The sequence below is a fragment of the Crocodylus siamensis genome, chromosome 4 (assembly GCF_052110815.1).
Source record: "Crocodylus siamensis isolate JL-2025a chromosome 4, ASM5211081v1, whole genome shotgun sequence".
Lineage (NCBI taxonomy): Eukaryota > Metazoa > Chordata > Crocodylia > Crocodylidae > Crocodylus > Crocodylus siamensis.
The window spans coordinates 28,952,299-28,966,276 of record NC_143398.1 but is presented as its reverse complement, the minus strand read 5'-3'; the positions used below and the strand labels follow the sequence as shown (position 1 = coordinate 28,966,276).

The following is a 13,978-nucleotide window of genomic DNA, read 5'->3' as shown; positions in this document are numbered from 1 at the left end:
CTGTTCACGCAGTCTATCAATATTTAATGTGGAGGCCTGATGAGATTCTAATGGAATCCTAATCTTTTTCTGAGGGTTATATAGAATGTTAAGATCCTGCTTTAGAGATTCAGTTGCTCAGTTATCTGAAAGTTGCTGTTACTTTGGATTTCTTCCAAGTAATACAGATATCTGAAGGAGTGAAGATTTTGTGTTACTGGAGGAGATTTTTACAAATGTATTGTTCTGGGAAATATGTAATGCTCTTTTTAGTTTTTTTAAAAAACTTTTCCTTTATATATTTTATGCATTCTTTCACTATTTATCACCATTATAGTTTTTCAGAATTATGCTTGCTAAGGAGGAAGGATATTTCATACGATGGCTAAGCTAACAAGAAAATTTGCGTGTTCGTGATTGATTCTTCTTCAGGGCAGGTGGTTAATGGAGATTGCATTTTCAAAAAATGTTGGTGCCCTATTCCTTGTTGTTTCCCTCTTTCCTTAAAGAAAGAATTTATCTCTCTTTAGACCATCAGTTTCACTTAGGAAACTGTTAGAACCCAGGTGAAAGTGTTGGAGCCCAAGTGAATGATTAATATATCCAACGTGTACTGGAAAAAAACCCCCATGAAGCAGACAATTCAGTGCAGACCTACAGATTCTTGCTAACTCTTGTTTAACTTAGCCAGGTTAAACTGACCTGCAAAGATTGAATCGATTCAGGCTCAGGCTTTTTTAATGTTTGTCCCTAGCCATAATGTGCACACTGCAATGGTAGCAGTGTACCTTCATATTCTATCATCCTTTAAAAAATGTTTTAAATGTTGTAAAAAAATATATTTAATATCTATTCAGAAAAAATAGACAAATTGAAGAGACACATTTTAGGCTTATTTGCTTGTCAAGACATATCAGGTGTTCTGAGAACAATGTTTGCAGTGCTTTCTTGAGGGGGTACTTAGAAAGTCCAGGAAAGCACTTATTAAATAATTCAGAAGGAATTATAAGTAACAGAAGTCACCAAGTTTCTTTGGAGATATTAGATAAGGGGAATATTTTTCTTTGAAAATTTATGTTAATTTTGAATCATTGCAGATTTTTCAATTAAAAAAGATTTCAATAGATTTTGACTATATATTTATAACATGATACTCAACATCAAAAAATATATGTCATACTATTCTCATTTATGGTAGAGATTAATGTAAGGTACTGTAATTTTATTAACTGGGTAATGCTCTATATATATATGAATATGTTGCTAAATATAATTTTAACTGAATTGCAAAATTATTTTTTCCAATATATAAATGAAGCCATAATAAAGGTAAATCAATACAGCAAAAGCTCTGTTATCTGGCACCCGTGGGGAATGGGGAGTGCCAGATAACAAAATATGCTGGTTACCTGAGAGGCCCGAACAAGCATCTTTGCCTGTTCGGGCTGCTGCCCCTCCCTGCATCAGTTTGCCAGGGGACAGGAAAAGGGGCCCCTGCACAGGCTGCTTTGCTCTGGACCGCGGGGGCTGAACGAAACTGGAAGTGCCACAGTGGACACTTCTGGTTTGCTTTTGCCGAGTCAACCAGCATTGGCAGTTGATGGAGCATGCCAGTTGCTGAAGTGCAGGATAATGCAGCTTTTACTGTGAAACTTCTTTGTGAACTTGGAATGGTTTTACAGTTGTATGTTATAAACTGAAATTATTTTTGTATCTCAACTGATAATCTGCAGCTTGGAAGAATTAATATAGAACAATTAAATGAGTTCAGCTTGAGAAGGTACTGTATTGCCATGGTATTCCAGCAACATGCTAGAGTGGAAAAAATCCCTCCTGTTTGTCAATGTCATGTCTTTTTTTTCTTCTGTGTGTTCAGGTCTGTGGCTTGTTTGCTTTTGTCCATGGTTTTGGTCTCTTTTCAGCAAGCCTCAAGGATTCCATTCCATTCACAGTTGCAGATCTATATTACTAAATATCCTACTCCTTTATAAATAGGACAAGCCTGTGCTTAGTCTTTTATGTAGGAAATATGTCATTTTAATTCTTGAAGAGTTTAGGTATACAGAAGGAGGGTTGTTTGAGTTGTTCTGGATTGTTGGGGTGCAGAGTGATTGGCTCTGGTTATAGAGCGAACATATTCCTTAGCATCTTTTTAACAAATGTGCTTATTTTACATTGTGTCCCTTCATATTCAACACACTGCCAGTGGATTTTTTCCCTCTAAAACCGCACTTCCTTGTGAGGGGAAGCATGTTACACCTTGTTGTAATCTACATGACCTCTTTTCTATGTTAATATTGGGCATCCCTAAAGATAATCTTGCCTGAATTGATATGTACTGGCGGTATTGGGAAATAGAACGGGATTTTCCATCTTTTTGTCATAGTGATAAAATGTGATAAAATATGAATTTAGGAACATAAATCCTGATACAGGAAAGCATATAACTTGTGTTTAACTGTAAGCACATGCTTAAAGAGCTTTGCTAATTGAGAGTTTCTGGCATCCTAATCTTCTGGTTTTGTGTAAAATATTTGTTTACCGGAGATACTTCGTTGTACCTGCATGCCTTGCAACATGCACTTTTTCAGTTTATTGTTCCATCTGCGATTGCCTATGTTATCTGGTTGTAGTAAAAAACACGGAACTAAATTCAAATTGGATGTAGACCATTAAGGTTGTACCCCACACAAGTATGAATTTGAGTGACAATAATAATGGAATTGTAGGATGCTACTGTATTTCACATCTGTGGAAGATTCATAAATTCCTTAAATATCATTTTGACTTCTCTAAGAATGCACTCATAAAGTTTTCATCATGATTGAAGTCATGTAACTATGTAAATCCACAACTGGTAATTATGCAAATATTATAGTGCTAGAAATATCCTTTTTTAGCTGTATTGTGCCACACAGTTTTGCTCTATGTTTAGTCATCTGGTAGTATTTCTTGGATTAATTTAATTGAATTGTGTTCAGTTTTCATAAACTGTTTTTCATCCCTATCTGGGTTGCTGCAATAAAACATAATAGTGACAGGTACCTCATAAGCCACATTCAGTACACAAATGTTAAATAATTACCACACAAATTAGTGCTTTGTAGGGAGAAAATTTTGCAGCAGGTATTGCCTTTGCACCCTGCAAAGTCTGCAGAGGCCAAGGGACTCATGAACAGGTCCTATAGTCCTTGTAAACTACAAAATCAAAAGTCAGTTTTGAAAAAGACAACTCTTGTTGTAATACATGAGCAATGGTGGGCAAAAGTTAATTCTGCACTTACAAATTTACCTTCGGTGCAAACAGGCTTCACTTTTTGAGTGCTTAAGCTTAACAAATCTTAATATATTTGAATGGTATAAAATTATAGCATTTGAGGAAGAAAACTTCAGTAGTCTGTAATTGAGATACATAACTCCTAACAATTTTAATGGTGGTGGAAGACTAACTAAATGATACACATTCACTGGATACTTTTGAAAAAAATGGAAGCAATCTATATGTCATCCGCATCCTGTGCATTCTTTTATAAATGTACACACCTTACTCTGTCAGTGACATTTCCAATAAAACAGAATTCCAGTCAAGAGGAAATGCACACACGTCTGTTCACTCAATTTCCAGTCTACAGTGAAATGCTGGAACAATTTGTGTACACTTAGGTTGATAGGAAATATATAGGATTTTAGTGTTACTGTCATCCTTTTTCTGGTATATGTACTTATCATTCTAGGCTGAAAGTAGATTAGAAATCTAAAAATTAGTGCCAACTTTGTTAACTATTTGAAAAAGAGTCGTTCAGGAAATAATATCCAGAACTATGATCAGTTTTAAAATTTAAAACATAACGTGGCATACACAATGTATAGCCCCTTAGCTTGATTACAGAAACATGAATGTAAATGAGGCTTAATAGAAAAACTCTATCAGTCTCTGGCAACTTGTTACTTAATTAGAACCCAGTGTCATGTGTTTCATGCCTGACATTAGTTTCTTTCTTTTCCAGGAGAGTACTGTGAAGTGAATGCTCGCTCAGGCCGCTGCGCACCAGGAGTATGTAAAAACGGAGGAACCTGTGTTAACCTGCTGGTAGGAGGTTTCAAATGCGAGTGCCCTCCAGGAGAGTACGAAAGACCTTACTGTGAAATGACAACAAGAAGCTTCCCCCCCCAGTCATTCGTTACCTTCAAGGGGTTAAGGCAGCGCTTCCACTTCACAGTCTCCCTCATGTAAGTTAGTCCCCTTTTTTCTTGAGACCAGAGGATTCCAGTCCAAATCTGTGATCTCTCTTTGATTTGGGTTGAGGTAGAGCAGGGCTGTCCAACTTCTGGGAGGCCAGGGACTGCACACATGTTGTGAAGGCCACATGCTGTGAGGGCAGCACAAATCCCATTCCCTCTTCCCCTCTTTTCCCCCCACTATTGCTGCCACATGGGCAGCAGGTTCATTGGGCTTCTTCCCACCGTGATGTCCTGCCCCAGAGACCATGGCCACTGTGGCTTCAGGAGTACTGGGGTGAAGTGGCTGGGTGGGAGTCTGCAGGCCATGCATTCACCCCCCATGAGTCAGGTAGGCATCAGTTGGACAGCCCCGAGGGTAGGTGCATATTGAAGCGTGCTGAGTTAAACGTGTCTGACGGAACTGCCATTGATTCCTATGGTAGATGGAGCATGAACATCTTCTTTCGCATTTTTCTTCAATAATCCAATACTATTTTATACCCAAATTGCATTTAAATCCTGCCCTGCTAATCACGTGAAGCTATGTGAAATACTGTTGGCATTCCTCATATATTTGGTTTATTTATGCATTTATTTGATTCATATGCTGCTCTTCTCAACAAAGACTCATGGCAGCTTTGTTGAGAAGAGCAGCATATGGAAGGAAGGAAATAAAATAACTTATAAAAGCAACAGGAATATTTTTTTAAAAATATAAAATAACCTCATTCCCCCAACAGTATCCCAGCTTAGCCTTGCTTGCTAAATGCTTGATCAGAGAGGAATGTCTTAAACCACTTCTAGAAGATGTCTAGGCTCAGGTTCTGGCAAGCCTTAAAGAGAAACAAGTCCCAGAGCTGAGGAGTGACTACCGAGAATGACTTTCATGTGTGTTCACAACTATCATATTACAGTGTTCAGTAGAAAGTAGTATTTTTTGTCTGCATATGTAGTTTTTCCTACTGAAGTTTCACAAAACCTTGTATTTGAATATAGATAAGGGATGAATTGTAGCCCTTATGGTTTAGGAGAGAGCAGATATGCCAGAAGTGTCCATAGAGAAGGCAAGAAGGAGCTTGTGCGAGGAAAGCATCTCCAACGTGCAGCCAGTAGAGACATGCCTGGCATGTCCTGCAGTAGCATGCCTCACATTTGATCTGGCTGGATGCCTGCCAACCAATTGTTGCCCACATTTAGATCTGTGGTGGGTGCAGTCAGCAAGCTGTGATTGCCAGGTTCCTTATCCCCTGTCATTATTCCTGGCCTCAGATAAGGACATCTGAATAACACAGGGATATGGTGGGAGGTTGGGGCTCCACAAAAAAAAAGTGGGGATCTTGTGGCTGCCTACAACCTTATCAGGGGCCACCAGCAGGGACTCGGAGAAAGTCTGTTCACCAGGGCCCCCCTTGGAGTCACTAGGAACAATGGCCGCAAGCTGAGGGAGGATAGGTTTAAGTTAGATATTAGAAAGAACTACTTCACAGTAAGGGTGGCCAGAGCCTGGAATAGGCTTCCCAGAGAGGTGGTGCTCTCACCTTCCCTGGAGATCTTCAAGAGGAGACTGGATAGGCACCTGGCTGGAGTCTTATGACCCCTGCCACCCCCAGTGCTCCTTCCTGCCCATGGCAGGGGGTCAGACTCGATGATCTGTCTAGGTCCCTTCAGACTCATTGATTCTACGATTCTATGAAAACCCATTGCTTGTCTCATGCTGCATTAACTATGTAGCACAATCCCTACAGATTTTGACCAGGGAGATAATGGCCAGTTCTTAGGTCTCCACTTCTAGACTACCCTTTCATTGAGTCAGAATGCACAGAGTCATCTGGGCTGCTTGCAGATGTGAAAAACAAAAAGAAGGGGGGGTTTAATTTAAACTTGGCATACTCCTGTGCCAATCCCAGCACATGCCCAGAAGAGGCAGTGCATTAGTTTGACCCTGCTTTGCAGCATCTGTATAGATTGGGCATTTTAGTGGGGCTTTTTGGCACTTTTATCTAATGGCTGATTGAATCAGCTTTAGATAAAAATGCCAAAAAAGCCCCACTGAAGCACCCAGTGTGTCCAGATGCTGCAGAGTTGGGTTGAAAGTAACATGCTTCTTCCTGTAAAGCACCATTTGTTTTATTTTTTCATGTCTGCAAACAGCCTTAGGCTCTGTGAGTGCCAAAGATTGGCAGAATGATATTTTGGAAGAGACTGTATCTGTCTTTGCAAGGAAACTGTGTTCCCATGGATGGAGGGTTGAAAATCTCCCCTTTTTTTTATTGTGCCCCAAATAATTATTCTGCAGATAAGGCAACTTCTTCTGTCCCTTCAGTCTCTTAATATAGGTTTTCCGTAGATAGGAATAAGAGGTCAAGGCTAGGTGAGGCTTAACTAAACCAATGTTACTCAATTTGTAAATGCAACTTTTTTCTAATGAAGGTGCAGCCTGGAATCTTTTACTGATTTAGCTGGTTGAAGTTGACCCTTGGTTTCTAAAGTTGACTTTGACCAGGAACATCACAGGAAAGCGCGCTACCCTGTTAGGACACCAGGAAGAGATTTGGGGTTAGTTAATATATACAAAAAAAAGAAGTAGCAATTAGCATTGGAAGTTTGCTTACCTTAGGAAAAGAGGTCAGGATTAGTTAAGGTTTTAGTGCAGATCAATCAGTTTTCCTAATCTAAGCAAATCCTAGAAACACAGCTTGTTGCTTTACACCCAAGTGTGGCCCTGTTACTCCTTTACAGGATGTTTTCATTTTTTCCTTTCTTGTGCCTTAACATTGTGGTGGTCAGAAATTCAATAGAGCCTTGTAAGTGTAGTTAAATCAACATGTGTAGATACAATATATACAATTTGCCAAGTTCTTGAGATAAAGGCTCCACATATAAAGTACAGCATTTACATGAGGTTCCCCCCCTCACCCCCTCAGCATGGAGAAAAATGCCCTTCATGTGTTATAGTTGCATACAAGGAAACCCTGCCCCCATTAAATCTGTTATCAATCATTAAACTGCTGCCAGAAGCAGCATGTGCTCAGTAATAGAAACTAACTATGAAGTTTTTAAAATGTAGCCCACATTGAGCATGTCTGTAAAACACATGGCCAATATTGGGCAAACACATTGATGGGAACCTACCACAAGGCTAGGTTAGTGCTGCCCATCCAAATAAACTATAGTGTCCATTGCACTTAGCCGCCTCACCGCCAACTCTTAGATTTGAGTAAATATGGTACTATGCGTTGGTTTTGATCAAAACTGATCCTAGGGCATGGTAAGAAAGTTTCCAAATGTCCCTGAAAAACAAGGGAAAGCTGAGAGATGAAAGGATTTAACCTGTCAGGTCCATATTCAGTGTAAACGAAGGAGTGTTCTATAGTCTCTGCCACGTGGTTCTTGTTCTATGAGAGGCCTCTCCCAGCTGGGCTTTTAGGAAGGGACCCTTGTAGTGTAGGGTGCTTCTGTTTAGTATAGCTCCATCTCACTTTGTGGGAACTTTCTGGGAAACAACAGACTAGCCCAATAGTTTTCACATCAGGGAGCTATGTCAAAATCTTAAAGACCTCTATAACGGTGATGCTTAATTTTTTTAGCCTCAGGGCACTCCTTTCTGAGTTTCAGGAACCTAGCAGCACCATTTTGGGAAACACTGAGTTGAAATTTAGGTAGTGAAAGGTGAGGATGGCAGGGGCAGGACCTCAGCCTACTGTGCCCTCCCTGCCCCTGGTCTGTACCTAAAGGTTAAGAACAGACAGTGTAAAAGTCCAGGATAGAATTGATTCAATCTAGGCACCTTCCTCTATGGTGCATAGGTTGAACCAATAACCAACAGAACAGACATTCAAGTTTTCAATTGGGAAAGACAGGGAGAGGCCTGTACTGATACAGGCCAGTAGGCAGAGGGTGTTGGAGCATGCGTCTCAGTCTGCTGACCAGTGCCAGCCCAGCCAAGTGTCCCCAACCCTCTGCTGTCCTCCCACAGGGTGTTAAGGAGCCCCCTGTCTGGGTGCTGGCCCACCTTGGGGGGGGCTTCCCCCTTTGGAGGTTTCCCCCTGCCCGGGGTCCTCAGCCTTGGCAGCCCTGGGTTGTTGAGTGGTATTTCCACCCTTCCCCTTTCCAGGTGCTGATTGCTGCCCCAGGATGGAGAGAGAAGGAGTCCTCCTGGCTGGGTTCCTGCCCATGCAGCCCAGTGTGGGGGGCACTGAGGAGCCCTCACCTTGCAGGACTTTCCCTCACCCCTGCCCAGGGTGCCCCAGCCAGGGGCAGCCCCAGGGAGCTGAGGGGAATTATTCCCCTTCCGAAGCCCAGAGCTGCTTGCCTGAGCCCCTGCAAGTCTTAGGCATAGCCTGGGGCAGCCTCTGGGAGCAGAGGGAAATTCTTCCACTCCCCTGCACTAGTTCTACCTCACAGCAACTGAGGTAAAACTAAGGAGAGAATTTTCCTTCCATCCCTGAGGCTGCCTAAGACTCACAGGCGCTGAGGCAAGCAGTTCTGGGGTTTGGGAAGGGACGAATTCCCCTTAGCTGCCCTTGGCTAGGGGACCGTGGGTTGGGGTGAGGGGAAGCTCCTCATGGCAGGGGCTTCCTGGTGCCCCCATGCTGGGCTACATGGGCAGGCATCTGGTTGGGAGGAGGACTTTTCCCTCCCTCCTGTATCAGCCACTGAAGCAATCAGCAGCTGGGAAGTGGGTGGGGATTGAAAAACTCCCACTACAGGGGCTTTCCCTTTCATGTGCTTTGTAGACCCCAACTAGAGGGGCTGGAGGTCTGTTCCCCTGTCATCCCCCCTCCCCCCCCCATCCCTATGGGCTGACAGATGCAGGATAAGGAGCAGAGGAGCGAAGCAGTCCCTACTTCACTGGAGCAAACAGCATAGCCCATGGCTGCAAAGCATCCTGGGATGCTGGGGGATTGTGAGTTAACTTAACCAGGAAGGGATCTGGGACAGAAGTTCCATAAACCAGTTTGACTTAAATCAGTTAAGTATGATACTACATCCAACCAGGTTTATCGTAAACTGGTTTTGGCCATTTTGAAAGTGGCTCATGTGGACTGAACTTCTGTTCTGTTACAGGTTAAAAACCAGTTTCCATTCACTTAAACTGGTTTATGTCCCCAGCCGAAGAGACAAGTGCTGCCTTCCCCCAATTCCCCCCAACCTTTCCACAGCTGCTCCTTTGGCGATTTGCATGCCAGAAGTTGGAGCCACATGCACCTGCAGCCCCTCCTGCTGGGCCCAGGAGCATGGGAACAACACGGTAAAAGTGCAGTCAGCAGTAAAAGCTGTTCATCCACAAGCTCACCTGCATAAAGCAGAGTGTGCTTCTGGGAGCGCAGGGGTGGCCCAGGCTTCTGGGAGGTGGGAAACAGCTGCAGGCAAGTGCTTGTCTGAGGTACACTGAGCACCTGGACAAGAGAAAAAGCGATTCCTTTGATTCTGGCATAGGGGCTAGGCACTTCCACAGCCTTTAGAGGGTATCACAGCACCATGGCACCCTGCTTGAGAATTGCTGGTCTATAAGGTGCTACACTTTCTGCTAACACAGCTAACTACACTTTTCTCTAGATCACATTTAGTGTCTTGGATGATGTAATATCTGCTCTTGTAGATTTGAGAGGTAACTTTTTTATATTGGTTATTTCTTTGGTGTTTATTCTCCTTCAGCACAGGTGGGAAAACTACTTGAGGATAATCAAGAATTAGAAGTTTGGCTAGACAAAGGATTTGCTGTTTCATATTTTGTGATTTAGGAGCATTCCTGTAATCCCACGGTGTCTAGCATCCTTCAGCCTTAGATTCCTCCCAGAGCGCAACGGGTGGTGGTGGGGGTAGCTCATCCTTGTGACTAAAAACGGATTTTAAAAATAACCCATATGTTCACTGACTATGTTGCAAGCTAATGAGCATTCCCAGTGTTTAAATGGTTTGGAGCCTATAGGATCTACACACACCATATGTTCTCACTAAGGGCAGATGCCATAGTGTTTCTAAGGAAAGGAAAGATAATTTAAAATCTCATGCTTATTTACCATAAACCCTCCTTGTCTGTGCTAAGCTTTGTTCTTATAGTTTGGGACACTTACCAGCAATGTCCTGCTTTTGCCACCACTAAACATGCATTTTATCTATCTTGCCTCTCTTCAACAGTTCCTTCATTCACTCTTATGCAAAGGGATATCATCAACTGGAAATTGTTTAGAATAAGTTATTTAAGATGATTTATAAATTACATGTCCTGAGTTTTAAAAGAAAACAATAAGAGTTCTTCCCTAAAAAAAAATGTAGAAATTCCTTTTCCTCGGCTGCTGAAATGTATCTAGCAAAGGAAATTTTGTGACCCCAAAACCAGCAACACTAAATTGCCTGTGTATCAGATAGGAAATGCAAATGATCATCAACGAAACAGTGAAACTGAATGCAGGAAATTAAAACAGACTGAAATATTTATGTCACAGTAACACTTCATTCAGCTAATTAATCATTCTGGCCTTACAGGAAAGCATATATCTGTTTTTTTACCTCTTTTCTTTACAGATGTTTTGTTAGAGCTGGTAGAATTGTTAATCAAAAATACAGGTTGTTTTCCAAAGCATTTTGAAAACGTTTCACAGGATTGTGTTGATTTTGAGAAAAATGTTTTATATAAAAAGTCAAAATGAATTATTTTGATGTTATTGGCAGGCTAATGTTAAAATGTTTGCATTAAAATTTAATCATTTTGATTCATTTAGCTTTTATTTTTCTGCTGTTTTAAAATATGAATTTTAATATTGCATTAAGTGTTTTTCTTCGTGCATACATTATACAGTTATCAAAATGAGAGGCCTTAAATCATTTTTAGTATTCTTTCCTGGGAAATTTCCAAAATTTAAGTTAGTTTTAAAAGGATCATACAGTTACAGTACAGTTTTATTTCATGAGATTAGGTGACTGGTGTGGCATTATTTTTCAGAGTGATTTGATTGTACATTCTTTACTCTATAGTCGTACCATGAAAAAATTGTGTTCATCTATGTGTGATAGGTTTGCAACCAGAGAAAGAAATGCTCTTCTTCTTTACAATGGCCGTTTTAATGAAAAGCATGACTTCATTGCCCTAGAGATCATTGAAGAGCAGATCCAACTAACATTCTCTGCAGGTAAGGTGTTCCTTGACTATGTAGTCTGACATTTCTAAAGTTGTGAAGAGAATTAATTACTTGTATTTTAAACCTATTTAAAGACTATGAAGTTTCTTTATTTCTTCATCAATTATTTTTACTGCTGATTGATATGGTACTTTTTCATAGTTTTAATAATGTAACCAGATTTAATAATTTAGCTTTCATTTCTTGCATTCTTTATTTTTTTATATTATGGTTTGGTATCCACAGCTTTTCAATCGTTGACCAGTAACAACATGGGACACTTATCAAATCATTTTAATTTGCCACTGAAGACCAAACCCAAATCTCATCAAAATCAGCTGAAAAACTTCCCTTGGTTTCAGTAGGAATAGAATGAGGCCCCCAAAAAGTAAGACATTTTATCAGTCCCTCACTCCTTCGAGGTGGGCAAGAGAAAGGAAGATGCAGTCTTTTCATGTTTATCAATAATTTAACATTTCTGTTACATGACTAAGTGGAAAGAAAGATTAAAGAGCGCTGTGAACTTGAGAAGAGAACTTGAACGCTGCCAGTGTTACTAAATGTCAAGGAGCTGCTTGATACTTCTAATATAAAGAAATATATTTGGGGAGAGGTATTTTTTGGCAGGAACTATTTACCGTAAGTAAAGCTTGCCAAGTATTTGGGCATTTATAGGTAGGGTGCATCATTCTTTCATGTTAATAGATGTTCATCTGCCATTGTTGATGTAACTAAGAATTCTTATAAATAGAGAGGATATTAGAATTCAGATCCAACATAGTAACTATCTTGACAAAATGTGCGAAGAAGCTAGCAAGATGATTCAGCTGCAACATTCTTTGTTATGGCAGTAGCACTCACTTTCATAGATAAGGAGCATAACAGTTATAAACCCAGAGTGAGTTTATAACTCTACAACAAAAGATTTAACAGCGGGCTGACAGCTGGCCTTGTAACCCATACTCACTTAAATGAGTGTTACCCTTATCTTTTTGTGATTAAATATTTTCATTGATTTTTCTTTCTTTACTATGTGCCAGCAAAGCAATGTGGTATATGCTATGCATGTTATCCTAAAATAATACATCAAAGAGAGGAAAAAGTAACAGTGAGTCGGGGAAAAGGACAGCCTTTTATTTTCCACTTAGTAAAACTGCTGTCAGTAGAATTCATTCATGCATTTTATAGCACCTCCACATGGCAGCAGCTAGTACTCCTCGAAGCAGTAGGAAGAACCAAACTGTACATTCACTGCTAGGGATGACTGGAAAACAAGGAACTAATTTTACAAACATTTTAAGTTTTAGGCATTTGATTTAATTGTATATTGGGGGAAAAACCAAGACCTTGGGAAAATATTTTGTAAAAATAGTGGGGGAAGACAGAGGGGCAAGTAGAGAGGCAGAGGGTATCCAGAAGAGCAAACAGATCAGGAATTCAGGGATTTACCTAGGAAATAGAAGGCCCAGGTTCAAGTTCCTGTTTTGTGTCATTTTGGTGCCGGAGGCAAGAAACAAAGTTCATACCTGAAGTACTGAGTTGTCGGCTGCATCTTATATTCTGAGGTGGCTCTCTGTCTCTGCACTTGATCAGAAATTCAGTCCTAGATCTGATAAACTTTCCTCATGAAAGTTTCCTCAAAATGTATGTTGTTTCCACAAAAAGTTTCAGTTTCAACATGTGGACATCTGTTGAAAAAAGGATTTGTTGAAAAATGCTTAACCATCTGTCTTCATTGACACAATGGAAAATAAAACAGGCAATACATTGTTTATGGCCTCAGTCAAAGCCCAGTGAGGTAACTGAGACTTTTCACTGACTTGAAGAGGCTTCAGCTCAAGTTCTTAGTCAATATCTCACATCCCCATACTAGCTGATGAATAAGTTTAATACATTTGCCTGGAAGGAATTATTTTTAGCTTTTTTAAATCCAGCAGGACAGATAACTAGTGGTTGATACAGTGGTTTGATGATGATTTCCATCTGGGTAGTGAAGAATAAATGGCACTGGCTGTTTCCCTCAAGCAATTTCTTTGTTAAGATGAAGAAAAGAAATAGGAACAATGATCGTGCAAGTGCTGTGTTGAATGTATGATGTTCTAAAACTCTATAGTCTGAGGAGTGCTACAATAGGTATTAGATGGGCAAATGTTTTTGCATATATTTGTATGTGGGTATATGAACATATACATGCAAATATAATCAGTAGCATAACATGGAGGGGGTGAGCAGGGCCTGTGCCCAGTGCTGTCTAGGGAGTGGTATCAGAAGGACAGGGAGGGCATGCCTTGCCTCTCCTTCCCATCCCTCACTGTGCCTGCCCTTTCCAACTATGGCTTCAGTGGCAAAAAGATAGCATGAAAACTTCCCCTCCCCACCCCGCCCCCCCAGCAGCAGCCAACCCTACTCCTCCTTAGAAAACTATAGGCCAGGTACAGACATTACACTTTTACTGGTATAGGTGATTGGAAACCGGTCTATACCTGTAACAGAAAAGAAGTTCTATGCGCACAGTCTGAGATTTAAAAATGGTGGCACCCAATCTAAGATTTGCCCCCTGTCCCACGAAAGGGTGAATATGCGTTCTGTTTGCTACCAATCTAAACTATGCTACCTATAGAAAACTGCATAACTTAGTTCCGCCGTGGGATTTTTGA

General features: G+C 40.8%; 1 protein-coding gene across 4 annotated transcripts in view; it reads left to right on the top strand.

Annotated features, from left to right (window-relative positions):
• The window catches only part of CELSR1 (cadherin EGF LAG seven-pass G-type receptor 1), a 263,086-nt gene that overhangs the window by 141,710 nt on the left and 107,398 nt on the right, over positions 1 to 13,978 (top strand). For all 4 annotated transcript variants that reach the window (XM_090042082.1, XM_090042084.1, XM_090042083.1 and 1 more), the window contains exons 3-4: positions 3,987 to 4,209; positions 11,218 to 11,333. In XM_090042082.1, coding sequence (XP_089898208.1) covers positions 3,987 to 4,209; positions 11,218 to 11,333 — 339 coding nt within the window. The remainder of the gene's footprint in view (positions 1 to 3,986; positions 4,210 to 11,217; positions 11,334 to 13,978) is intronic.